At 42.6% G+C, this 27022-nt stretch overlaps 3 protein-coding genes across 4 annotated transcripts; 2 read left to right on the top strand and 1 right to left on the bottom strand.

The window, feature by feature from the left end:
* Positions 1-29: 29 nt before the first annotated feature.
* On the top strand, positions 30-8168 carry LOC139642502 (V-type proton ATPase 116 kDa subunit a 3-like). Of its 2 annotated transcripts, none has more exons than XM_071517368.1 (21): positions 30-156; positions 1214-1332; positions 1812-1890; positions 2004-2152; positions 2297-2392; positions 2519-2580; positions 2679-2805; positions 2952-3034; positions 3137-3230; positions 3425-3637; positions 4088-4238; positions 4400-4539; positions 4899-5056; positions 5164-5254; positions 5356-5474; positions 5627-5840; positions 5942-6052; positions 6148-6240; positions 6333-6453; positions 6655-6826; positions 7307-8168. In XM_071517368.1, the coding sequence occupies exons 2-21, from the start codon at positions 1216-1218 to the stop codon at positions 7398-7400; spliced, it is 2484 nt and encodes an 827-aa protein (XP_071373469.1). In that variant the 5' UTR covers positions 30-156; positions 1214-1215; the 3' UTR covers positions 7401-8168. The 2 variants fall into 2 exon arrangements, with proteins under 2 accessions (XP_071373469.1, XP_071373468.1); XM_071517367.1 differs by having other exon boundaries at positions 2297-2395.
* Positions 8169-8823: 655 nt separating this feature from the next.
* Positions 8824-12166, top strand: mrpl18 (mitochondrial ribosomal protein L18). Its single transcript, XM_071517347.1, has 4 exons — positions 8824-9087; positions 9385-9553; positions 9886-10120; positions 10235-12166. Exons 1-4 carry the CDS (start codon positions 8988-8990, stop codon positions 10310-10312), a joined length of 582 nt encoding a protein of 193 aa, XP_071373448.1. The 5' UTR covers positions 8824-8987; the 3' UTR covers positions 10313-12166.
* ssh3 (slingshot protein phosphatase 3) lies at positions 12158-21901 on the bottom strand. Its single transcript, XM_071517346.1, has 18 exons — positions 21708-21901; positions 21350-21519; positions 20280-20447; positions 18915-18952; positions 18628-18814; positions 17589-17704; positions 17386-17454; positions 16316-16381; positions 15754-15936; positions 15558-15651; positions 15248-15376; positions 14946-14992; positions 14649-14795; positions 14046-14246; positions 13468-13669; positions 13159-13260; positions 12958-13053; positions 12158-12364 (listed from the first exon to the last, which is right to left on the bottom strand). Exons 3-18 carry the CDS (start codon positions 20325-20327, stop codon positions 12227-12229), a joined length of 1863 nt encoding a protein of 620 aa, XP_071373447.1. The 5' UTR covers positions 20328-20447; positions 21350-21519; positions 21708-21901; the 3' UTR covers positions 12158-12226.
* Between the last annotated feature and the right edge of the window lie 5121 nt (positions 21902-27022).

The raw sequence follows: 27022 nt of genomic DNA, 5'->3' as shown, positions 1-27022 counted from the left end.
GAAGTAACGTGACCTGCGCAAACAAACGGGAAGTGCGAGTCACAGTCACACCGATAACTTCTCATAAACAGCAGAAGTTTGACGCTGTTAAACTGCTTCTCCAACGGTTACCGGTCTGTCCATCGGTGTGGGACTGGACAGGCTGAAAGAAAACAGGTAAGTGTTTTCTGGAATGAAGGCAGTCAGGTGAATTGATCCAGTATTTAGCTACATTTTGTAAACCAAGTGGAATTGCCTGTTTTCAGCCCATATCCAACAATACCGTCTGGGCTGACTGACAGTCTAACTGGGCATGTGCTAGGAAATGAAACTGCCCCAGTGCTGTTGACTGATGTGCTTAAACAAATTCGTAGGGTCGAGCATATGGCATGGCCAGTCATATATCTATGTATAATACTCATAGCTGTGAAACAGTTTGGGTCATTTGAGGAGAAAACTGGTAAACTCTCTTATTAAATTACAGTTGGTTCCTTTCCTTTTTTTTTGCTCCATAAAGATTGTAGAGCCTAATGTTAGGAGCTGTAGAGGTATGGTTAGAAAAAGAGCAGTTTAATGATTCGCAATTGTTGCAATGTGCGTTTCATTGAAGTTTAGTTTGTTCTCAGATGATGCTTCACAGCATGGGCTTTGTTTATACTTCTTATATTCTTCATCTTATATTTCTTTTTTTTAAACTTTTGATTTACTCTACGTATTGATGAATTGTTTGTAGGTACAGGTCTTTTTTTCTTGAATGTTCTGTCCAATACCCAACCTTTAACAAAAAAGGTTTAATATATGTATGTATATATATAACTGAAATAAAATATAGCCTATATTTCCATGCCTAGCTTTGGTTTTAAGTGTATTGTAGTAATATTTTACTGAACACACTCTAGTGAACTAAATGTGAGCTATTAATATTGGCAGAGACGTGCCCGTGCAAGAATGGAAATCCCACTGATCATCTTAGTCAGGCGAAGAAAGAACTTCATGCTTCCCCTTTCTTCTGTTTCCACTAACTGGAGCAGCTGCTGCACTAAGCTTTGTGGGCCTCCTCTGTCCTCATTGAAAATCAACACGGTCTATGAACTTGTGATTTTTACAGTTTACTTATCTTCTCTCTTCCTCATTCCACTGAAGGCTACCGTGGTTTGCCTTGTCATCCTCTAATGTGTTATCAGAGGAAAATATTAAACCTAGATTGATTGTTTCCTTCCTGTTTTGTCGGCAGCGATGGGTTCCATGTTCCGCAGTGAGGAGGTTTGCCTGGTGCAGCTCTTCCTTCAGTCCGGCTCAGCCTACAATTGTGTCAGTGAACTGGGGGAGCTGGGCCTGGTGGAGTTCAGAGACGTGAGTCACTGCAGTTACTTAGCCAAACTCTTGGTTCATCTCTTGGTTCACAATCTTGTGGTGAAAAGGCACAATTGAATTTAACCCTGTCTTTCCCAGTGTGGGATTAACAAAGGACTACTACGACTGTTTTCATGTACTGTGGCTCATGTTGCAGCCCTCTGATCATTATTCAGAACAGTCCACTGCACTATCCACTCCGGCTTACACAGGTCACACAATGGAGATGCTGAAATATCCTGAATAATAGAAAAGTATTTGAGTGATGATTATTTCTAATGAAATTTGAGGGCTTTTTGTTTGCCAGTTGTTAACATTGGACTTTGTGGTATTTGTAAATCTGTTGAGCCTTGTTGAAATGGTGAACTGATGGTTGCTTTTAATCACTGTAACATTTACAAATGTTTGTGTAGGCTTACATTTTGATCAGATGAGTATGAGTAACCCTTCTGCCCTCTTCTCCTTTCCCCTCCATTCAGTTGAATCCCAATGTGAACGCCTTCCAGAGGAAATTTGTGGGGGAGGTGAGACGATGCGAGGAGCTGGAGAAGACTTTCAGTAAGCATCTCAAATCAAGATATTTGACCCATTGTTCCCCATCTATCTTTATCCATCTTGTTTTCTCTGTCTCCTCTGTGTGCCCTCTCTGATCTTCTCTATCTCTCCCTCAGCCTTCCTGGAGCAGGAGATCAATCGCTCTCTGTCGCCGCCCCTGCATGGCCCCCTCTCTCCTCCTTGCCCAACACCTTCGGCCCCTCAGCCCCGTGAGCTGATCACCATAGAAGAAGAGAGCGAGAGGCTGGCCAGAGAGCTCAGAGAGGTGGGCTCTCAAAACACAGCTGTGTTGATAAACCAAAGATCCTCTGTTCTCTCATCAGTGTGCTATCAAGGGGTTGAGCTTTGTGTGTGTGTGTGTGTGTGTGTGTGTGTGTGTGTGTGTGTGTGTGTGTGTCTCCTCCTCCAGGTGTCCAGGAACAGAGACAGCCTTCGGGCCCAGCTGACCCAGCTCTGCCAGTACCGAGGAGTCCTGAGCCAAACTCATTCTCTTACAGCCTCACAGGTGGTGAGAACTACATTTCCCAACACCCCTGCCTGTCATGACTAATTCATTCATTAATCTTATTTAGTGGGTCACAGATTAGAAAGATTTTATACCATTTATTTCTTTTTGGAATTCTTCTCACAGGCACCACCACCTGTACTGGAGAGCCAAGGCATATTTGATAATCGGCAAGATGTCCATCTCAGGTAGAGCTTATTTCTTAAAACTGTTTATTTTTACAATCCAATCTATATGTGTACTTATGTTTTTTGATGCATGTCTCACCCCATCTGCTCTTGTACAGTTTTGTAGCAGGAGTGGTCCATCCTTGGAAGGTCCCGTCGTTTGAACGGTTGCTGTGGCGGGCGTGTCGCGGTTACATCATAGTGGATTTCCGAGAAATGGAGGAACGGCTCGAGCACCCAGACACGGTGAGAAGTGGGTGACAGTCAGAGAGAATTGTGATCAAGAGATAGAAATCGAGATCAGTTCTGTTAAAGCAATAGCGTCTGATGATTTGTCACATGATCTAATGCAATTTATGGCCATTTCATGGCTGCTTGCTGTTCATTCGCAGGGGGAGATGGTGCAATGGACGGTGTTCCTTATTTCCTATTGGGGAGAACAGATTGGACAGAAAGTCAAGAAGATATGTGATTGGTGGGTAAACCTGTCCATCAGTTTGATATTTCACATTGCGGGCTTCCATACTGCTGTGCTGAACCTGTTGAATAACTTTTGATTTCTCATACACAAACACAGCTTCCGCACACAGACATTTGCGTATCCTGAGAGCACTGCAGAGAGAGAGGAGATTCTGCAGGGACTCCAAGGCAGGATTGAGGATATCAAATCGGTAAGTGTAACACCTGTGTATAGAAGCACAATGACGGCATTTATTGATACAGCCTTGATGCAGCATTTGCCTCACAGCCTCATCACACTAGAAGAGACTAGAATGAGTTGAGATAGGGATGAGTTGATTTGTAGTTTCTCCAAAGAACTACTCTAAACTAAACTACTGCACCCCCCCACCTCCATCCACTTCAGGTGCTGTCCCAGACCGAGGCCTTCCTGCAGCAGCTGCTGATGCGGGCGGTGGCTGTGCTGCCCCAGTGGAAGGTGCGCGTCCAGAAGTGCAAGGCCGTCCAGATGGTGCTGAACCTCTGCAGCCCCTCTGTCACCGACAAATGCCTGATCGCCGAGGCCTGGTGTCCCGTTGCCAAGCTGCCTGAACTGCAGAGCGCTCTGAGAGAGGGAGGGGTGAGTGAGGGGAGAGGAATGAAAAACAGGAGGAGTTGTGGATGAGAAATTATTAAAATGATAAATACAGAAGGAGTGATTGGAGAAGGACAGACAGGCAGATATTGACACTAATTTGCGTCTTGCTCTCTTTATGGTGGAGAGAATATCACGTCAAACCGGATGCTGATATTTGTCAATTCAAAGTTTCCTTACTCCCATACGCAGTAGAACTTTACTTAAGGTTCCATTTCTCATTTTGGCAGACTGACATCTACTAAGAAGTCTTTTATTTAAATTAAATTAAATTTTTTAGAGCTGGTTTGTCCTGTCTTCAGAACACCAAAGATGCCACAATCGATACCGCCTCAAGTTAGATCTTTTAATACTGTGGTTTGTGAAGGTTGGTGAGCCTAATCTCCTGTTCTGTTTCTCTCCATGTTTATCCAACCCTCCTCCCTCCATCCCCAGAGGAAGAGCGGTAGTGGGGTGGACTCCTTCTACAACCGCCTGCCCTCCACCACTCCTCCGCCCACCCTGTTCCCCATCAACTCCTTCACAGCCGGCTTCCAGAACATCGTGGACGCCTACGGGGTGGCCAGCTACCGCGAAGTCAACCCAGGTACATCACAAAACACACTAATTATTTTTATCCTCATTGATGTCTGGGATAAAAGTTTTAATCGGTGCACAAAAGAATGCGTCGGGGGAATGCTCAGGCCCTTATGTGTTTGTCTTTTGGTTAACACCAGTCTGTTCTCTCTTCCATGTCTGTGTCTGCAGCGGTGTACACCATAATTACCTTCCCCTTCCTGTTTGCGGTGATGTTTGGGGACGTGGGTCATGGTTTACTGATGACCCTGGCTGCCCTCTGGATGGTGCTGGAGGAGAAGGACCCCAAATTGAAGAATAACAACAATGAGGTAATTTGATTTGGAGGACGATCACATGCAAAGTACACACACACACACACACACGAGGATAAGACTCATGCTGAACAATTGCTATCTTAATCACTTTTTATTTTGAGGAATGTTGCATGTAATCATCCCATGCAGTCTACTTATGGGGTCATGTCACAGAAGAACAAAGTTGATTTTGTTGCGAACGTATTCTCACACGTATCCCATCATTGTCTTGCATAAATCAATTTGGAGTATTGTTTCGATCGATTCCACCAAAGACTGAAACTAAATTGTACAGATGTTTTATGCGGATCTTTACCCATGCACATTGAATACGGAATCGATCTCTGTCCTCTTTCTCTCTCTCTCTGGTTCAGATCTGGAAGATGATGTTTGGAGGTCGGTATCTGATTCTGCTGATGGGACTCTTTTCTGTTTACACGGGGGCCATCTACAACGAGTGTTTCAGCAGGGGCCTCAGTCCCTTCAGCTCAGCGTGGCATGTTGGCCCCATGTTTGAGACCAACAAGTGGAAGTGAGGACATTTCACACACAACTTAGAATGATCTGTGTTTTTTTTTTGTTTTTTTTCTCCAATCTCTCCAATCCCATCTTACATACTTGTGTTTTCCCCCCTTTCAGTGCATCAGTCCTGGCAAAGACCCAATACTTGTCCATGGATGCTGTTGTGCCTGGCGTGTTCACCAGCCCCTACCCATTCGGCATCGACCCGGTACGGCCGTCTAGATCCCGGTCTCTTCATTTTGTTTCATCCTCTCATCTCTTTTATCACTGCATCCATACTCATTCTGTCCTTTTTTGTGTCCCTGTCAGATTTGGGGCCTGTCCAACAACAAACTAACCTTCCTCAACTCTTATAAGATGAAGATGTCTGTCATCATCGGTGTCATCCACATGACTTTTGGGGTCTGCTTGTCCTTCTTCAACTACAAGTAAGTAACCATATAAGTAGTGTGCCATAATTTATATTCAATAATTCCTTTTTCTACACTTCTCTTTTGTTTGTTTCCACATTTTGTTGACTTGCCTATCATACTCGCTCTCCGTCTCTGCTTTCCCACCGTCCTTTTGTTGTTTTCTCCAGGCACTTTGGCCAGATAAGCAGTGTGTTCTTTGTGCTAATCCCCGAGCTGTTCTTCATGGTGTGTCTGTTTGGCTACCTGGTCTTCATGGTGGTCTTCAAGTGGATTGCCTACACTCCCGCCCAGTCCAAATTAGCCCCCAGTATACTTATCCACTTCATAGACATGTTCCTCTTCACAGACAACCCCGACAACCCACCCCTCTACAGCGGACAGGTGTGTGTGTTGTGTGTTGTGTGTCCATTTCTTTAAGACAGCCTCCTTACGGTGAGTATGTGTGAGATAACAGCTGGTCTCCCCAACTCTCTTATGTGTAGATCATAGTGCAGAAGGTCCTGGTGGTTCTGGCTCTGTGTGCTGTCCCAGTACTGCTGCTGGGGAAGCCCACCTATGAATACATCACACACAAGAGGAGAAGACGCCATGTGGTGAGGCTGCATTTGTGTCTTGATTGTACTTTTTACCTCTTTTCATCATCAAACAGCTGCATTTTCTGACATTTCTTATTCTCCGCCACATTAAGGAGGAAGATAGACGTCCCATCGTGTCCGACAACGGTTCCATCAACGCTCGCCAAGGGGAGGTCGAGGGAGGAGCTAATGAAGAGGAAGAGGAGGTGAAAAGAGAAACTCGAGTAACATTTTAAACCTCTCATACGTTGTACATACTGTCATTGTTTTGTAACCACGGTAACTCCCCTGTCTGCAGGAGTTTGATGCTGCAGATGTGTTCATGCATCAGGCCATCCACACCATAGAGTACTGCCTGGGCTGCATCTCCAACACCGCCTCTTACCTCCGACTCTGGGCTCTCAGTCTGGCACACGCACGTTAGTGGCATGCATATCTACACACACACACACACACACACACACACACACACACACACACACACACACACATCCTCATATGATGCCCACACCCAGACAAACTTCCTCTATAATGCCAAAACACTCATACATTCTTTTTCAGTCAGTTATTCATACACACGATGCATTCCTGTCTGACGGTGACTGTCTGTTTCCCCACAGAGCTGTCGGAGGTGTTGTGGGTGATGGTGATGCGTCTCGCCCTGAGGTGGCAGGGCTACGTGGGAGCTGCGGTCCTCGTCCCGGTCTTCTTCTTCTTCGCCGTGCTGACCGTCTCCATCCTGCTGGTCATGGAGGGCCTGTCAGCTTTCCTGCACGCGCTCCGTCTGCACTGGTGAGGACGGGAGGCAGGGAGAGAGGAAGGGATTGGAGGAAAGAGGGCGGAAAGATGTTCCCAAGAGATCGATTGCTTAAATAGTACCTTTCTTCTTTTTTTTTTCTTTTTTTTTTAGTTTGTGCCAATTGTCCAGGTTTCCCCTCTCCTTTATATTATTCTCAGTAGTGTCTGTACACAGTCAGTGTAGTTAGAGATATCAGGGCTTGTTTTCCTCCCTTCAGAAGAAGCAAACTAGGGGGTAAACTAGATATAGCCAGTAGTAATTGAGCTTTAACTTAAAATTTAAATTAAACTGGTATTGATTTAAACTTACGTCTGCTGCCTCTGGACTGAACTGTATGGAATAGTTAGAGATGGAGGATATAGAAAAATATAGTTGATGGACACAGAGAGGGGTGGAAGAATATGTGAAAAGGGATTATCTTGTTCGGTTTTCACCTATTGTTGTATGTTGACGTTCTGGTTGTTCTCTTTCAGGGTGGAGTTCCAGAATAAATTCTACAGTGGGACGGGCTACAAGCTGAACCCCTTCTCCTTCTCCTCTCTGATCAACGCATCAGCTCCTATATGATTGGTCAATTGATAATTAGTCGGGATTGCCAAATTGTTTTGCTAATTTATGTGTCTTACTGAGCACTTACAGCACCCCTTCCTTACTTTTGTGTTTCTCTACATGCTGTCGGTTAGGAAATGGTTTAATTCACTCGCACTGTTATTTTCACATTTCAGTACAAGGATAATGTCCCTGGCCAATGAAAAATATACTTTTGTGTCCCCACTTTTGTATCAATCTTCGTGTTATGCCCCATTATCTTTTATGATGTATGTTTCTGTCACTCAAGAAATGGTTACTAATCACATTTGCTTATCACTGTACGAGCCTGGATTGTAGACAAAAAACTATGAAAAGGGAAGCACATTAATTATGAGCCTGTTCTACAGTTTAAGGGAATGTATGATTATTGAATTGGTGTATTGTGCTTGAAGTACAGTGTAATCCTGGAGGATTCTCCAAATGATAGTAGGGAATTATCTGAATCATTTCCATAAGCCAAAGATATTACAATGATTATTGGTGTCCCTCGTTCTCATGTCTTCCCAGCACAAACAACAGATGTTTATTGGTAGAAAAGGATTTTCTGGTGCCTTGTTGGTTATTTGGAGTGAGTGCCTGTTTATCCATTAAGTCTTTGGGACCGATCAAATGATGCATTACCACACCACTACAGCTTTGAACAAACTTCTACCTTGGTTTATCTCTTCTTTTTGCCGGTTTACACTGTCAAAGTGATAAATTCTGGATTGAAATGAAATTAAAGATGATTTTCTTATTTCATCTTGTGTCTAATTGTATGGAATTGAATGCACTGAATAGGCTACCACTTCATGTTAGTCACATTACTCTATGAACCAGTAGTCCCTTAAAGTAACCTTACATTTAACTTAATTCATGCAAAATCCCCTTAAAATGAGCTAAGGGAGTTATTAATGGAGGAGACCCCATCAAAAGCACCTTAAACACCCCTTAATGTTTGATTGCTTACTTTCTAATTTAATGTAACATTCAGGGAGACAGCTTTCCGTTAATAACTCATTAGTAACCATGTAAACCATGCACAAAAGGCATACAAAAAACCCTTAATTTCTAGTGTGTCCACGAACCAACCCATGAATAAAGCCCTTAAAAACCCATGACCTAACCTTACTTTTTTAAAGCTGTGTTATTTTTTAATTAATGTTTATATAATGAGAAATGAAGGACATTTCTGGGATAACATTAAGGGGTTTGGTTTTGAAGCAAGTTGTCGTGTAAATTCTGTATGAACAATTAATGTTGAGTACTTACAATGAAATGCAATGGAAATGCTACATTAGTTAGTGCAGCTCGTGGAAGTATCATAATGACTAGCTAAGGAAAAATAAGCGGAACTTTTAACCCGCTGGCGTCTGTTCCTGTCAGTGCTCCTTTTAAAACGCACAATCTGAAACGGATGTTATCCGAATGTCAAAGATGGCGCTGCACATGTCAAGGCGGCTATTTATTTCATAGCACAATAACGTTATTTATACATTTTTCTTTATGCCATACCGCTTGGCCGGATTGTACCAAATCGACTGAACTTTTCATTTAATTTATGAACAAGTAAGAGCCGAGCAGATGGCGGTTTGGGGCGAAATGAGTCGAAATGTGCGGCTGCTGTTAGGTCAAATCCAAGGATGCCGTCAGATTGTGGCTGCAAACCAGTCTTTGATGTCAGGTAACTAATATTGATGTAACCTTATCTAACTAGTCAGTACATTACGCATGTATACTCTTTTGAAACTAATATTCTGTCAACAGCTAATCTACTTACATCTTATCTAAGAAATGGTTTATCATATGCAGCAGTGTAGGCTGTGTTTAGTTTTACCCAATACATTACTGTCTCGGGACTTTGCTCATAGCAGACCAGGACCGACACTTCATACGGTACTCGACGGGGCTAGGTTGTGTCGTAACAAACTGGTTGAGTCATATGTAACTTCCTGACAATACTGATTATTTTTGTCCCCAGCTCGGTGTTTGAGCCAGGCAGCCTCCCAGCCGGAGCCCAGCGCCGATGACAACGAAGCGGTGAACCCGACATTTGTGAACAGAAACCCGCGTAACCTGGAGCAAATGGCGCTGGCGGTGAAAGACAGGGGCTGGAAGACAACCTGGCCCCACAGAGAGTTCTACCATAGGTGTGTGTGTGTTTGTTTTTGGCCACAATGTGCATGCTTCTCATCTGTAATTGCCCTTTATTTCCCCCCTTCCTGTGTGATCTCTTATAGCCTAGGTCCTCTGGTCCTGGAGGTCTGGTGTCCTGCTGGTTTTTGTTCCTCTCTGATAGTTAATGAGCCACACAAATAGATGCAGACCAGGTGTGTCTCTTCAACCACCAGGGGTGAACAAAACCCTGCAGGACACCGGACCTCGAGGACCAGAACTGAGTACCCAGGCCTTGTAGAATACCCCCTTCTGCCTCTTTCTTCTACTTCTCTCCCTTTAACTATTGTCTCTCCTGTCTTCTCAGGTTGATGTTTTCCCGCACCAAGCACTACGTGACCGCCGAGGTGTTCTCCAGCAGCTCTCCTGTCCCGGTGCTGTCCTGCTCAACCAAGGAGTGGGCTTTGAAGCGGGAGCTGGCCTCCACAAACTGCGTGGCAGCGTGTCAGGCGGTGGGCGAGGTGCTGGCGCAGCGATGCCTCCAGGCCGGCATCACTAGAATGGTCTACAGGGCGATTCCCTGGGAGTACCGCTCCGACGCTGTGAGTACACACAGGGTGATTTCAGAGTTATACTATCCGATTTGTGTGTCAGTTTTTCTTCCTTCCACTCATCGCCTGCCATGTTTCTCTCTCCCCTGTTTTCCTCCTCTACAGGTTCAGTGTTTCAGGACGGCCATGAAAGAGGGAGGAATCACCCTCAGCGAACCGAGAAGGAAATACATTGAAACCTGAATTTAGCTGTTTTTGTCTGTCACACTATTTTATTTTGTAAACCGTTTCAGTAAAGATTGTGTTCCCTACTCATCGCTTTGTTCTGAACTCTGACAGTACATCAGCTCACATCACATGCTAGGAGGGTGAGCTAACCATTACATGACAATATGAAGAGAATAAAAAGGAGAATGTGATGAAAGTTAGAACTGCTTGTCCCTGTGCTGTTTCTCTTCTTCTGGATGTTTATGGACATAATAATTTCTACTCTGGTGTTTTATTGAATAAAGAAACACAATAGTTGGTCTGAGGATAATCATTTATTCACTCATACAGTGCACACTGTAAACAAGAGTGTGGTGGAGAGTTCAACACATGAATGCATGGAAATATTAAGATTTAAAAGAAAAAAATAAAATCATTGATTGGTTTGATCGTAGTACAGCATTACATTACGTTGGCTCAGGCGGTGGAAGTCGTGTGCGATGAGAAATTATAAAGTGCATGATGGGTTTTTTTTTTTTTAAAACGGTGAGCATGCCATAAATGGAACCCAGTGAAGTGATGTTAGCTTTAGCCAGGATGAACTGGATAAATAGGAATGCCAGCATGAAAAACAGAATGATCCACATCAGAATCAAATGTCCAAAAATCTTAAAACATTGAATAATTTACCTTGATCCACTACCAATATAAATACATGGGAAAATCCTGAACACTTTGAAATCACTCGTTCACAGGTAGGTATAAAAACAGACACAAACATGCACTCAGTTCATCAGCTATTGTGTGTAAAAGAAAATAAAAATGTATTTTCATACATGCATAACTCGGAAAGTAAGTTTATACTGCAGTCCAACCAAGTGAGAAATGTTCCCAGATACATACTGCAGCCGCCACCTCATAGTGAATACACTTTATAAATACATGGGTCATCTCAGGTTGAAGGCACTCAGATAGCAAGGATAGGTTTCATGTAGCCCGACAGCTAGTATAATGCGTGACATTAAAAAATAAAATACAACGTTGGTTTTTGATGTCCCAAATTGAAAACCGTTTGAGTATATTTTCTGTTTTCAATTTTAAATATTTGTTGGCACGTTGGAATACATTGTTTGACATACAGGCTTGTGCCATAGAACTGGCCCCAACTTGGTCCATAATGCACAGCTTAGATACAGTCATCCATGGTAAAAATCTCCCATTTGTAAATAATTTAAGTCTTGTGAAGAAAAGACTTGATAAGAGAATCTAAAACTTAATAACCCAGACTGGCAGCATACAGCCTCACATTCACAGAGGAGAGAAAAAATACATTGCAACAGTAATTGCATAGATTTGATCAACTATGGAGTGGTGATATGAGAGTGGAGAGAGGGATGGTACGAGGGGAAAAGGAGGTCTAGAGAGAGAGAGAGAGAGGATGCTGAATGGAGGGAGAGACCTGTACATCTGTATGTGGTGGGATAAAAGCAGAATAAACTATAAATACAAATGTATATAGATAATAATGACTTCAGCCACCAGATATGCTTGCAACAGTCACTTCACTGATCTGGTATCGCAATACTGCAACAGTACAAAATTCTTTTATCAACAGTGAACCATCAATCCTAACAGTTACGAATAGAGCTGTGCAATACAAGACCTGCAACACATACGTTAAAACTTGCATCATCCTTAAATAATCAAATAGAATGCAAAGCCAAGCAATAGAGTATCGCTATATAAATATCTTGGCATGTGACAACCATATTCATCATTTGAGCAGTTGCAGAAAACACTCTGATATCATATCATTTCAGAACCATTTCTTTTCCTCACCATCCATTTTCTCCTCTCTTCCTCCTCCACAGGCCTCCCCGCCTCCCCTCCTCCTCTCCTCCTCTGTCACTCCTTTCTGTCCCTCCATTGTCTTCCATCTCTTTCACCACTTTAAGGTTTGCTCAGCTCGGCTGCTGCTTGGCTGCGTGGTTCAGGTGAAACATCCACACAGGCTCTCTGGTGAATCAGACCCCTTCGCCCCTGGCTGCGCCTCCGCTGCCCCGGAGACCGCCTTGGACTGCCAGGCAACTACAACAAGAACAATAAAAAAGTAGAGTAGATTATAGTGTTATCAACTTAAATACACTGGAACTGTATCAGGGAGTACTAAAAAGGTGTATAACTCCAACATACCTAAGTCCAATTACCGAATAATTTAATATTCTTAGTATGCTTCATATGCCATTTCCTAGCATAAAAAAAGCTCTTATTGAGTCCCATTTTCTTTGTCAATAAAAAAACAAAACACCTGCTAGGATTTAAAAAAAAGCACAAGACAAAATAAAAGTTGCATGGAATTTCTACTATAAAGTATGCAGGTTTAGATACCATCCTAGTAAATGGGCACTTACTTCAATAAAATACAATTTCAAGCAGAATATACTTTTAAAAATATGAACAGTATCACAACAAAAGAGTGAAAATACAGTGGAAGTTCTTTAAAGTGCATTGTCCACCAAGTATTTCATGGCCCTTGACAGAGTAAATTTTGACACTTTGAAAAGTGTGTTCTTTGCAAGCACATTAAAGCGCATCTTATCAGAGAAAAACATTAGGCAATGCATGCTTTTGATTTATTCATTCCCCATCCAGCTTCCTCCCTGCACTCCCCCCTCATTTACCTGTTCGCGCCCTTTCTCCTCATCATCCAGCTCACTAATGGACTGCATGAGAGAGAAGAGGTTCATCCTGCCACTGCGATTAAGACTCGGAGACACCTAGAGATGAGAGAGAAGGAAAAAGAACAAGTCAGGTACAAAAACAGAGACGCATGAAGATAAACAGCTCCAGATCAGATGATACAGTGTAGTGAATTCACTCACCTTGTCCGGCCCCTGTACAGTGATGGTGGGATTGCCAGCTGTCGGTCCTGACAGTGGAGCTTCCTGGTTGGTTTCAGACTGGGAGGCGGGGTCTTCAAATACCTTGGTGTGTGTGTGTGTGTGTGTGTGTGTGTGTGTGTGTGTGTGTGTGTGTGTGTGTGTGTGTGTGTGTGTGTGTGTGTGTGTGTGTGTATACATGGGAAGATTGGGGTTGGGGAGTTGGAATTGATGGGGGAAAAACAGGTGAATTTAAAAAACTGTAAACACATTAATAACGTTCTCATTGATTCTGGAATAGTCATTTTTTACCTCCTTGTCTCCCACGGCATCGTCGTTCTCATCCTGACTCTCTACATCCTCATCATCAAGTCCCTCATCATCGTCGTCATCATCATCATCCTCCTCCTCCTCCTCCTCCTCCTCACTCTCTCCTTCCTCCTCCCCCTCCTGTAGTGACATCTTCCTTTGGTCTCTCGACTTGCGCCTCCAGAGGGCGCTGTGGCGCTGCTGACTGGAATGAAGAATGAACATACAGCAGAGTCCTCACATGACTGCACACACACACACTGCACACACACAAGCTCAATACGGGAAAACAAGAAACAAACAAAACTCCATGTACGTATGCTCGCACAGACACATACATATAGTGAGGGTTTCATTCCAAAACGCTCTATATGAAGTTTGAGAGAATAGTTGTTTTCCAAAACTCATCAATCAATATCACAAAATCCCCCAAAATCTAGATTTTGAGGGAAAGGTCTTGAAATAGTCTTTTTCTTTCATGTCAGCAATGATTTTGTCAGAGTAGGCGTCCCTTTTTTCTAATGGCGGATACCTCATTTTGAAATGTCACTCTTCTTATGAAGGCCTAACCCGTGCCTGACCTTGCGTTGAGGATGCCGCTGTAGGTGTGGAGCTGCTTCATGAAGCCGTCGTTGGGCTTGACGATGGGCCGGCGGTCCCGGACGTGGGCCAGGGTCACATCCAGCGGCCAGTGCTGCTGCTTCATGATGTAGGCTATCACCGTGGACGCAGAGCGAGACACGCCCATCTTACAGTGCACCAGCACCGCCTGCCCGCTCTTCCTGGGGTACGAACACATCAACAGATATTCAAAGGGTTTAGGGATTTTGTTCGCCAGACACTAGGAGGCATTATTGGTTTGGAAGTGGAGGGAGGTGACCAAAAGTAGGAAAGGACCAGGAGATACCCTGCTAGAAAACGGCTCAGAGTTTCCCTTTCGGTAGTGTGAATGCAACTGGAAAACACAGCTCTCAGGGGCAGTATTTGATGACATGATTAATTCATGATTTAATGATACTATGAGTTTGTAGACTTCATTCACATGGCTAAAACTTAAACTGAAACATACCAGAAGACACAGAGTGACTGCTCAAAACTGCAAAATTGTCTGCCACTGCAAAAGAGCAAATACACTCTGTCTCAATTAAACCTTGGCGGGATGGAGACAAAGTAAAAAGGACTACCGGGCAGTGTTGATGAAGCTGTATGTGTCTGGCCAGTGGGACAGCAGGTCCGTGGCATCCACATCATACACTCTGATGTTCATGTAGGTGAAGGACTCTGGGAAGAAGTTGTCGATCTCCCTTGTCACATTCAGGATGTAGCCTACACTGGAAAACGTACAGCCGCAACAGTTACTAACCAAAACATGTTGGCCATACATAATCCATTGTTTCCCATTAACAGAATACAATGGACAACAGAGATGGACAACAATAAAAACACAGTGAGCCGTACAAAATGCAGGTGAAAAGACTGACTTGTTTTTCTGCAGCTCGTCGAAGTTCGCTGCATTCCACTCAGAGCCCTGAAACCAGAGAGAGAGAGAGAGAGAGAGAGAGAGAGAGAGAGAGAGACTCAGGCAGAGGCACGGCAGTAGAAAAGGAAAGGGCCCACAGCCTCGTCTTCCCTATCGCTGTAAACACAGAACTTTCACAAAGGGGAAGTCACGGTCACATGACCACATCTTGGCAACAGCACACTTCCTTCACTTTGCTGACCAAAGTACAAGCAAGGCCTTAGTGTGAAAACTTTCTTCCTTTACAGCTGCAGGGTCACTCACCAGGAAAAGATAGTCTAATATCTTCGAGGGTTTGTCCATCTGAGCCATGGTGACCATCATCTCGTTGTCGATGTACTCCTTGTAGGGCCTCATGTCAAAACCTATCTTTTCCTCCAGGGCAGAGCGCACCTGCAGCAGCAACGGAGAGAGCAGTTCGCACAAATCTTCTCATCCAGACATGCTTTCAACAATTCTTTCTTATTTTCTTGACCGAATAATTTCCTCAGCCCTCCTTTACAGGTTGCTCTTCCATTCTTAGTTCTCTTTCTTTTATCAAACCCTACTTCCTCTATCTGCCTCGGTCTCTCACCATTTTAGACGTGAGGCTCTCTAGGTCTTCAGTCCTCATGATGTCTCTCAGGTGCTCCTTGATCAGCATCTCTTTAGTAACTCTGTCCGTCGAGCTGCATGTAAAAGAGAAGATGAAATTTTAATACAAGCAAATGAATGTAAAGGAAACACTGGACTGCATGCATACACATTAACACACACACACACACACACACCTCTGTCCGTCGCTGTCCCTCCGCACCGACTCCAGGTCGTTCATGGCCCCCCACTCGTTGATGCAGAAGCGGTCAGACTCTACGTGGCGGTGGTAGTGCAGGGCCCAGTCCAGGCCGCAGCCCGGGATCACCGCTCCCTGGACCGCCCGCTCGCAGCAGCCATGCAATGCCTGCAGTACTGACCTGGGGGGGAGAGAGGACGATGTCATCATGTAGGGCTGAGGATGGTAAAAAAATCTCTGAATGAGAGGCTCTAGAGGTGAAGGATGCAGGAAGGGAGGACAGAGAAGCAAAAGTGATCTGAGGATATAGAGGGAAGGAAAGATATGGAGTTGTCGCTGAGGGACTTTGGGAAGTGATGCTCTTAATTTCATAAGAAGGCTATTCTTGATTTTAGATATATGTCTTGAATAGGGATTGGCAAAAACAGATTCTGTCAGATACAATCTCTACAAGATGCTACCGAAAGAATGGGGCTATTTGATTTTACTGGTGGACAATGTTGAGAAAGGCACAGAAATTATTGGAAATGCACAGTGTGGGTGTCAAGTATTGGACTCACCACATAGTCTGCATAGAAACAGGCTTGAAAATTCTGGTCTCTTCTGCTGAGGTCACGCTAAAACCACTGTGGAGAGAAGACAGAAAGAACAGGTGGAATAATTAAATTAGTGGAAGGGAAAGCTAATAGTCACAGAAAAATGAGGAAGTAATATTGATGAGAGGCATATAAGAACTAAAACGTAGACAGAAAAAGAACAAACTAGATTATGCAGTGTAAGTAAGGGACAGTAGGTGTGAAGGTGTGAAGTAATTTGCAGGGGAAAATGTGAGAAGGAAGAGAAAATGACATACACATATAGACATAAGAGAGCGAAAATTAGATCAGCACAGTTGGAGGTATGAGCCAGCCTGCTGAAGGTGTGCATGTTGGAGCGACATGGATACTGATCAAAGACTCTTGTACCAGGCTCAGCATGTGACAGCAGATTAGCTCCTAAAAGCACAGCAGTCAACTGCAGAGCCACATCATTCCACCCATACTGTTTTTAGACCAGCTTAATCTCAGTTCTTCTCTACATCCTCCTCTCTCTCTCTCTCACACATCAAGCATCAAAAGCTGAAGTGTCACCAGATTTGGCCTGGCCTGCAATCTGATTTCCCTCCAAACAAACCGATTTGGACATTCAGACACCCGATGGACCAAAAAACAGTGTTGAGACTAGCCACAAGCCAAAAACAGCCCCAAAACTTTCAGTCAAGTACTGTTGGTTGAGAAGGATATACATCAATCCTAGGTTACCAAGCTACACAATCCTAACCAAACCTAAACTCTCACTAACCTTAACACACTGAGACAGAATGAAGTCAACTATGCAGTCATTAAAAAGTAGTTGCATTGCAAAAACACATGATCTACACGTTTACATAAGGGCTGACTGAGTGATAGGAACAGACGTAATTTATGGGGAATGATTCAGCTCCATAAACAGAGACATTACTCATTCATATTATCTCTGGCCGGGCTCCCAGACAACGGGCCAGCAGCGTCTGTGCTGCAAATTCAGAAAGTCCTCAGTTGCGCCTTACACTTTCAATTCATTCCTCATTCCCTTCTTCACTCTTTCTTACCCGTCTCCATCCAGGTAGACCTGCGTGTCGCTCCATATCGGCAGAACCAGGCCGATGGTGCACTGATCACTGCAAAGGGGAGAGGAAAGAGACAGAGACACAGACACAAGAGAAGGGTGGAAGTTCAACTGATCAGCCATTGTCAAATTTAATGAGCAAATAGTCTGTGACACAGTACCCCAGCGTCTTGATTACACACACACCTGTCTGAGTTGGGGAAGTCCATGCCTAGCAGGATGCTCTCCTGTTTGTTGCCGAGGGTGGAGACCACAATCAGATACCTGACTCTGACCGGGCTGATTGACTCCAGTTGCACCGCCTGCAAGACAGAGTACAGAGGGTGAGGACAGTAGGAGAGAGGGGCAGAGGAGGGGAAATGAGAGGATGAGGAAAACACAAAGAAGAGCAATGGCAGCGATAGGTCTAATAATATTCATTTATTATGTATACATGCCAACATGTAGGATACATGTTGGCATTTGCTCTGAAGTTTGAAAAGTTACTCACTGAAACCACTGAACCTGGCTGAATCGACACAGTCCACAACATTTCTGTATAACTTTAACTTGGCCTTTTCGGCAAAAGCTCATGAGAGAAGTCACTGGCTATATTTACACCAGCAGAGTAATATGTTGACATGAAACTTCGATACCCAGTGTTTGAGTATCCCTGTTGCCATAAATAAACCAATTAACGGAACATTCCTGTCCAGCCGAGGTGTCCCGGCCACAGAACAGTCCGCCAGAAAAAAACGGATGAAAAAGATGCTACCCTCTTTGATTAAGCAGTTGGTTAATTCTAATATAGGAGAAAGAATCATTCCAATAGTAATAGCAATAGCCAACATGTTTTTTGTTAACACTGGATGTGCCCATACTGCAGGGGGAGTCTGAGTTTGCACAGATGGTGAAAACCTAAAGTGGAAGGAGTGAGATGTTTCCATGCCACAGAAACATGTTTGATATCGGAGTAAGCCAGGCATCTTAACCAGGTTTCTCATAATCCGAGTATGATCTTAACCGGGTTATTCTAACCGAGTTATGATGTTTTTATGTGTCGAACCAAAACCAGGTCAGATCTGAGTAACTGAGTTAAGAGCTGAATTCTCCATGGATGTAAACATAGCCACAGACAGCTAGCAAGGGAAAGAAAATGGACACAAAAAATGGACTCTTCAATCTCACTTCTAAATGGAGTTTTACTGATGTGATTTGCGACATGCATGCAGATATGATTCCTCACCAGTTTGATGGTGTCCTCTGGTCTGAGCTGTGCAACCATGGCATGCAGCTGTCTGTGTCGTGTGTCTGAAGCTCCACCGTCCTGCTTCAGGGGCTCGCTGTGAGTGGGTGAAGTCTCCTCATGAGGCCCCTCCCTCTCGTCCTCCTCCAGCAGAAGGACCGCCCCCTTGACCAGGGCAAAGCTCTCCCTAAAGCGAGAGAGAGATCAGTTATTTTCTGCCTATGGCAATCATTTCATTGGGACTGGAATTAGATAACAATTCAGAAACAACATTGGTGAAAATCTACCTTTTCTGAAGTCTCCCTCTTCTTGGGATGTCTTCATCCTTTAAAAACAAAGGGATCAAAATATAGCATAATCAACAATCCACCAATCACAAAAAAGGCTTTACTTGAAGCTACTCGACTACTCCAAAAGTCTTTACATTCAGTGTTTGTGTATGATTCTGTGTCTATATATTCCAGTAGATATTTCTGACATTTCTGTTGTGTGGGCTGTTATAAGTGTGGAAATGAAAGACGGAAAAAAAAGTGTTCAATAACTTCTGAGTTGAAATGTGCTGTAACAAAGATAAGGAGCAGTGGAAGACAGAGGGGAGACAGAACAAAAGAGGGATGTGTAAGCAGAGGGAGGGAGACACTGAGGAGGAAGGTTAAAACAAAGAGACTGACAGATAAATTACAGAAGCTGAAGCGAGGAAAAAGGGAAAGAGGAGGGGGAAGAGAGAGAGAGAGAGAAGAGTAGCTGCAGTAACAAGGGTTTAAGGAGAGAGAAACTTGAGACAGTAGCATTACCTGTTATGCAACTGACATGTCCAGACAGAGTCAAGAAAAAAACAAGGAAAAAACAACAAAAAAAAGAGGAGAAGTGGATAGGGGGCAGGAGAGGAACGATGAGGGTTTGAAGAAGGAGAAAAGGAGAGAAAATGAGTTAACAGTATTACGATTCAGTGACAAAATATGCAAAAGGAGAAGACTTGGACCCACAGTCAGGCCATTTGGGGTTTAGTTGGAGACGGAAAAGAGACAATGTCACCTGGTGTTTGTCAGAAAAGGCTAACGCAGTACCAGCCAGGCCTTGGACGTAACAAAGTTAAATCATCAAGTTATTATGATGGGAGTTATTGAGGCGAAAAGGGAAAGAGTGAAAGAATGCAAGGAGAGGAGACAAAGTCGATGAGGTTGCGTGTATATGTTCGTACATGTACTGTATGTGGTAAACAGACAGAGCAGACAGAGGTAGATTCAATCACTCTGACGCCTCGACTCATGAATATGAATGGATGCTAAATCAGCTTGATGAAGCCCTATCTGTGGCACGTTTGCCCTGCAGCTAGGTCGACTTCCATCACAGCCTATCAATACAATCTCAGCCTTGGCAGCAATTGAGGAGCAAAGCAACTTCATTATCATGCAGGCACAAATGTAGATGTATGATAAAAAAGGACGCCTGGGGGAAAGACTGCTCTTTGGCCAGAGTATGAACATGAACAGTTCATTACAGGCGCAGTCTGTGTATCAAATCACTCTATGAGGGTCATATGATGTGAAGTGAATGTGCTGCTATGTACAAATGGTAAACAACCGCAGATACGAAGCAAGATGACTCGCTTGTTATTTGCACTGAAAGGCGCCGGGGTGTAAGGGACTCACTGGAGCGGTGGAGATGGATGGAGTCCTATGCAGGGTCAACAGAGCCATGGCCTGGTACAGCTCTCTCTCTCCCCAACCTGCTGCTGCTGCTGGCAGGCTCCCAGACAGGCACAACAGGTTCCTCCGCCTAAAAGTGTGCCGTGGGCGTGTCGGCTACCGACTACTTTTCTGAAATGACATACGTTGGAGACATCTTATGCTGAGCTTGTTGGGTTTGATTATATCCAATACAAAGGGTCCTGAGGAAGAGTCTGAGGACCTCCCAGGGTGCTTAAGGGTGCTCTAGGGAGTCCCAAGCAAAAGAAGGAATCGTTTCATTTCATGGTTATTTCACTCACTAGTCACTGGAGGTTAGCACAATGAGAGGAATGACTGTTATGACACACATTATAGACCAGTGGTTCTCAGTCCTGGTCCTTGGGGGCCAGAGTCCTTCTGGTTTTTTATTCTACCACTTGGTTGATTGCAGTTAAAAGCATCCACCTGCTGTACCAGGTATAAATCAGTATATGATTAGACGGCTAGGATGAAACCAAAAAGTTTGGGCCCCGAGGACCAGGATTGAGAACCAACAGACAGTTATGCAATGCTGCACTAAGTCATATCCAACTACAACAATCTTCTCAGATGGAGTTCATTAGGACAAACTAAGGCTTATCAAATGGGGGTGTGTGGTCTAAAAAAGCATCTATTTTCCTAGGTCATTGATATAGAATAATGTGGGAATACCTGCATTATTATCACAGCAAATAGATGACAGGGCTTCGAAAAGATGCATCCATAAAATTCAACCACAACGGCTATGTCCTGACACTGTTAACCATGGCATGGGACGAAAAGTGCAAACGTGAGTAAATATATCGAGTTACTTACTGACTCTTGACTGACGAGCTAGAAACAGACTGCGGGTCGTTGCTGCAACAAACCACAGACAAGCTATCTAACGTTAGCCTGTTCCTACTAGCCCAGGCTAATGTAGCTGTACACGATAACATCAGCAGGAAAGCTCTTCTGTCCAGGAAAAATGGAATATAGAAATCCCATGGAGGGGGTGAAGCCATTTTCCTCACCTTGTGCAGACTGCCTTCCCAGTCGTATTTCCTGTTTTAGTGCTTATTTGTTGCTCCTCAAGAAGTGAATGTTTCTTATTCCGCTCTCTGCTGCTTTCTAGAGAGAGGACTTCACCATTTACTGCACGGTGACGGCGGCCGCCTGAGACTTTACTACTGTAACACGGAACCTGAGAAGAAAATAGGAGGAGACAATTAAATCATAGACATTCAGGTTTGGAGGACGCATGCGGAGTGGCCACGCCACCGTAAAATAGAAAAAGTCACTTTTACAAGAGGGACCACAAATTCCTTTATAATCTATAATAATCGTTAAATATAGTTCTCGAAAATAGCTAAACAACGTGGCTACACTTACAATAACCGTGATTCTGAGTTTCGGTACTGATAGGCTAAATAAATTAACTTTATATGCAGTCACAGGTTTGTGTTTATCGGTAAGAGACTGAATGAAAGAGAGTGAAAGGATGTCAATACTAGCGGTAGCTACTAATTAAAGTAATCTTAGTAGTTGCATTAGTAGCAGTATGCTAGATACGAGTGATTTTACAACTGATTCGAACTGGACTAGTCGATCCGAACTCAAGAATTTCTGCATTCATTCGAGCTTTGGGAATACTTACCGCGCATGCGTGTGGTATACGCCCAGAGTTTACTAGCCATGACGACGTTGTCCCCTCCTGCTTTTAAATTTTAGCACGGACCCAGGAAGCGAAATCAGACTTGGACGTAAACATGCCCTTACAAGGAGGAGATGCCTTCCTGAAGAGAAGCTATGGCATTAGATCAATAACTAGGTAATTAAGGAAGTAGATGCAAAACGAATCAATTTTCTTTGGAAAAATAAAATGCACTACCTTAAGAATATTAATATTTAATGATTTAGCCTAACTCGTGGAGTCTTGATATTGGATTTTAACACGTCCAATATCATATTCAAAACTAGATGGATAAAAAATTATATCCAATATAAGGACAGTATCTGGAACATTATCCCAAATATTTTTTTGGAAAAGGTAGGCGGCCTTGAATTGTATGGAGGACCAAAATAGATAAATAAATAATTAAATAAATAAGTGTATCAGTAAAATAAATAAATACATAAAGAAATTAATAATTGTTTTCCTTTAATAATATTAAAAAATAAAAATAAATATTAAATCATATTGTTTCATAATTATTGTTTTCATAATAACATGACTATTTTTCAATTGCATGATATTATTCAGAATTACATTTTTCAAAGTGTTTTTTTTTATTTGCCTTTTTCTTTTTCATTGCTCCTTTTATTTCATAATGACACTTTTCACTTAAGCTTAACTTAAGCTTTATTTTTACATTTGGAAACACATGTACACTGTTTATTGCCTATTTTGGTCTTGGTCTTGACTTGGTCTCAACGCCCTTTGGACCTGGTCTTGACTTGAACTCAACTGTGGAGAGGCATGAGATATTTGATTCCAGCATCCTGTTGAATGGTGTCTATCAAGGACAAGAGGTTATCAAATACAAAAGGAAACTGAGCACTGACATTGTTTATCCTAATTGCAAAGCATATTGGAATTCAATTTTTATAGAATATTAATTGTCAAAAAGTATGGAAGCTTAGTAGAAGGTACTGTGTCACAACAGAGGTGTGACCAAGTCAACTTCGCTTGAGTCCCAAGTCGGTCTCAAGTCTTGAGGCGCAAGTCCCAAGTCTAAATGTAGAACACCAAGTCAAGTCAGAACAAGAGAATTTAATATCTTAAAGGAGACTAAATATAGAGAACAGAATTTAAATTCAGTCGTCTGGTGGAACAAATGTAATCATTTTCAATCCAAGTCATTTACACACACAAGATCTTTTGTCAAGACGTTAGAAACCTTTTCAAGTCAGTCAAGTCCCAAGTCACCAGAACCAAAGTCAAGTCTCAAGTCTTCTCTTCATGCTTCAAGTCAAGTCTCAAGTAATTAAAATTGTGACTCGAATCTGGCTCGAGTCCAAGTCACGTGACTCGAGTCCTCACCTCTGTGTCACAAAGTTAAAAAGGTTTCTTTCAAAATTATTCATGGAATCTACCCAGTCAACCAGATTATTTCAAGGTTCAGAGATGATATAGATGCACCATTTTGTCATTGTCTGCAGTGGAATTGGGAGTTTCCTGCTGTGATAAACAGTTTAATATATTCTCTTTTTTTAATCCATAGAGGCAGCATTGCCCACATTGGGGTTTTTTTAAGCTCTGTCAAAAATGACACTATTATGGTAAAAAAGTGGTAAAAATATGGTAAAAAAAGATGCCATCTGAGTTTTTTGTTATTATCAACGGAAGTGGAGCTTCTGAATAAATATCCCTGCCGTTACTTTCGGATCTTGATCTTGCACATAAAGACTGGTATAATACGGAATGAGACACACTCAGACTGCAATTTTTAATCACACTTGAAGGAGTCACAACAGACCGTACAAGAACATGACAGTGATCAGTGATATTTTGCTCAAAGAAAAACGTTTATTTTTTTTTTGCATTTTGCTTTATTAGATAGTTATAGTAGAGATTAACAGGAAAGACAGAGCAGAGAGATTGAAACCTTACAGAGGTGAATTTCATAACTGACAGTTTAAACGGTAAAATAATTTCCCACAGGTCAATTCAGCAGCTTCAGTTGCCCTATTCCTCCTTGCCAGGCCTAACAACCTTTACACTCGTGGTTTGGACAGAGCCGGGATAGAGCAGATCACTGTGTACCTGAAGGGAAGGAGAGACTTTTAATAAACACACAACCCCACAGAAACACTGTACATTTCTTACAGTAGAACTAATTAAGTACTGGTAATGGGTTCAACTTCTGGACTGTTTCATGGGCATGCAGAATTATGTATGATGTTAGTTTATATTTCTGTCTGAACTAAATGTTCTTTACCATATCAAACCTGCTTTGTTCTTGGGTTTAGGGGGAACCTATTCAAATTTGCCTTATTTTGGTGTACAGAACCACAACTAATTAGTATAATATATGGTAGGCTCTAGAAGAAAGGCATATTCTTTCTTTGTTAAAGGTTAATTTGAGATAAATTGCATTTTTTTTTATTGGAATTAAACCCCTGCTGAATGTAATTTATTTCAGATTACTGTGAATAGTATCATGCATGAGTAAAAAAAACCCAACATGTAAACATATGGGAATGGTGCAGACATGGTGTGCATTACTGGCGTGTACAAGATTCACAAGACCACTACTAACAAAATGAGTGGTACATTACTGAGACTTATTTTACACAGGAGTTTTTCTGTTATTGTGACCCGCCAGTGTGGATCTCAGCTGTCTTTGATGACAGCAGTCTTGTCTATTGGTGACTTGGTGAGATCCAGTGTTTAGGTGCAGGAGTTTTTAATAAAATGCTGTCACAGTTCCCATCCATGGCTCTTTCAGCAATTGCGTTCCTCCATCAGTACAGTGATGGCCAAGCTAATTTTCCAACTCGTACCAATTGTTTATTAGAAAAACTATGAATAATTAATTAATCAGAACTGTAATCCATTCATTGTACTGTGACAACAATATTGGGTGATGTAGAGTAGAACCTACCTCATTGATTAAGCTTCCCCATAAACCGCCACTTCGCACAGAGTCAAGTACTCTATCTTATCTGGAATCTGAATATTGATATAACGACCCTCCATCCCATTACACTTGAAGGTTTCAGTGACACCAGGTGGGATATGGGAGATCAAAGTACAGCTAAAGAGGAGAGCAGAGATAAACTTAGTCAACACACACATTAAACTTCAAAAACATCCAATATATTCTCAGCAGAGGATGTAACAGTCGCAAATATGCCTACTATGCTTTTGGAACATTGGGCCTCATTCAGCAATATCTTCCTAAGTTTTTTCTTAAATTTGTTCTTGAGAAAGGTCCTAAGAAAAGTCTACGTCAGATTCATGACATGTTCTTAAACCGCAGAATTGTTCGCACCTGTGTTCTTATAATGATGAATCCCATTGTCCTCGTAAATTGAAAGCGCGTGCCAGGTGATCCTAATTAGCATAGGTAAACGCCCCGCCAATCCCCATAAAAGGGCATGAGACCGCAGGGCCGTGTGCACACAGAAATCACACACAGAAATTGAAAAGAAAAGTTGAGAGAAGTCAAGAATGCCCAAACAAAAGTCTAAAGAGGATGGAGCACTGGACTCCAAACGTAAAAAAAACCTTCAATAGTTCTGAAGTGGAGGTACTGCTGCAGGAAGTGAACACCAAACGAGCTGTCATATTTAGTAGCGTCAGTAGTGGATATAAAATAAAAATAAAAAAGATGCATGGGATCCCAATTAACATAATTTATATTAATTGAAGTGTTAGTGTAGTGTTTATTTATTTTAAAAGACCATAATACTTTGTAAAATAATGAAAATAATTATTAAAAAATATTATAAATGATAAAAAATATTATTGTAATTTAAATCCTATAATATTATACAACTGTAGAATTGAAGGAAACGCAATAACCACTTATTTTGCACAAACATGTCAGCACTCAAATGTGCGTAAGTGTGCTCTTGAGTGTGCGTAGATTCTGTTCTTGCCTAAGAACAAATCCCAAATAAGAAAACATTGGTGAATGTCAGAATCTTCGTGAAAACTGCGTAAGTGGGTTTTAAGAAGAAATTTCTTCTTAAGAACAGTTGGTGAATAAGGCCCATTGTTTGGTTGCAGTAACAGATTAAGTCGCTGGGTGGCACTCCTTGTTTCTACTGAGAGTTACAGTCACAGGTTGAGTACTACTCCCAGTCTGTCTCCTGACAGTAGCTTGTGTCTTCAGTAACGATTTGGTACGTGTTAAACTATATCAATCTACATGTATGTTGAGAGATTATAGTGCCGTAGAGACCAGGCATTGTATGGTTGACAAGTATAGGTGAATAAAGTGGTACATGTGTGAAATCTCACTACTGACATCGTCTGGCTCTGCCAGGCTATCTTGGAGCAACCTAAAGCTAATGTAAGCTAAGACACGACCAATACAAGGATCTTGTAATTTATTGATAGGGTACAACATGTAAAACAGTTGGATCACTGTGTGGGATTCATGCAAAGTTTGTGTGCACTATTGTGTTAAAATTTCGACATCCACTAAAGATCCAACCCTAACCAAAATCATTTCATTCCTGGGATGTGGCCAGGGTGAGAAATTGGCACCAGCCATCACATCAATGCTAGTCAGTTTTTACTGTGGCTGGTAAACGTTCCGCTACTACCACCAGTGGTGTAGTGGTGCCTGGAGAAGTGGGTATACTCTTAATTTATGCCCCCAATTTTCTTTTTAAAGCGGCCCGTCCAGCAAAGGATAAACGCCCTGTGTTATAAACAGTGACATGTAAGACACAGATGCATATTTAGTTCACCCAAAAATGGGCCAGTAGCCTAGTATTTGCACATTGTCACTTAACTTCTGCTGCTTGACTTCAGGGAGTAAGGATCATTATGAAATTAACATTAGCCACAGAAGAGGTGCAGATTTTGCTATCAATTCTGGCCCACAGACTATAGGGTGAGACAACTACATAATTATGCATTTTGAGTGAACTATTCCTTAGTCCATCCACACATGGAAATTGGACAACTATTCTCTCACCTTGCAAGTAGTCTATGGGCCAGTAGTTGTCTCTTGGAACAGCTGATTTGC

This window comes from Centroberyx affinis, unplaced genomic scaffold, assembly GCF_046629955.1.
Source record: "Centroberyx affinis isolate AG114_WGS23_722 - 3 ecotype Tasmania unplaced genomic scaffold, CSIRO-AGI_Caff_v1 ptg000485l_1, whole genome shotgun sequence".
Classification (NCBI taxonomy): Eukaryota; Metazoa; Chordata; class Actinopteri; order Beryciformes; family Berycidae; genus Centroberyx; species Centroberyx affinis.
The sequence above is the reverse complement of the archived record's forward strand: the minus strand, read 5'-3'. Positions and strand labels throughout refer to the sequence as shown.

Coding starts and splice junctions, on each gene's coding strand:
- LOC139642502 (XM_071517367.1), top strand. CDS start 1,216: ATGGGTTCCATGTTCCGCAGTGAGGAGGTTTGCCTGGTGCAGCTCTTC. Junction 4,540..4,898: donor TGAAGAATAACAACAATGAG/GTAATTTGATTT, acceptor TCTCTGGTTCAG/ATCTGGAAGATGATGTTTGG. Junction 6,827..7,306: donor CACGCGCTCCGTCTGCACTG/GTGAGGACGGGA, acceptor GTTCTCTTTCAG/GGTGGAGTTCCAGAATAAAT.
- ssh3 (XM_071517346.1), bottom strand. CDS start 20,327: ATGGCTCTGTTGACCCTGCATAGGACTCCATCCATCTCCACCGCTCCA. Junction 16,382..17,385: donor GTCTACCTGGATGGAGACGG/GTAAGAAAGAGT, acceptor TTCTCTCCACAG/TGGTTTTAGCGTGACCTCAG. Junction 15,377..15,557: donor AGAGCCTCACGTCTAAAATG/GTGAGAGACCGA, acceptor TTGCTGCTGCAG/GTGCGCTCTGCCCTGGAGGA.
- mrpl18 (XM_071517347.1), top strand. CDS start 8,988: ATGGCGGTTTGGGGCGAAATGAGTCGAAATGTGCGGCTGCTGTTAGGT. Junction 9,554..9,885: donor CACAGAGAGTTCTACCATAG/GTGTGTGTGTGT, acceptor CTGTCTTCTCAG/GTTGATGTTTTCCCGCACCA. Junction 10,121..10,234: donor GGGAGTACCGCTCCGACGCT/GTGAGTACACAC, acceptor CCTCCTCTACAG/GTTCAGTGTTTCAGGACGGC.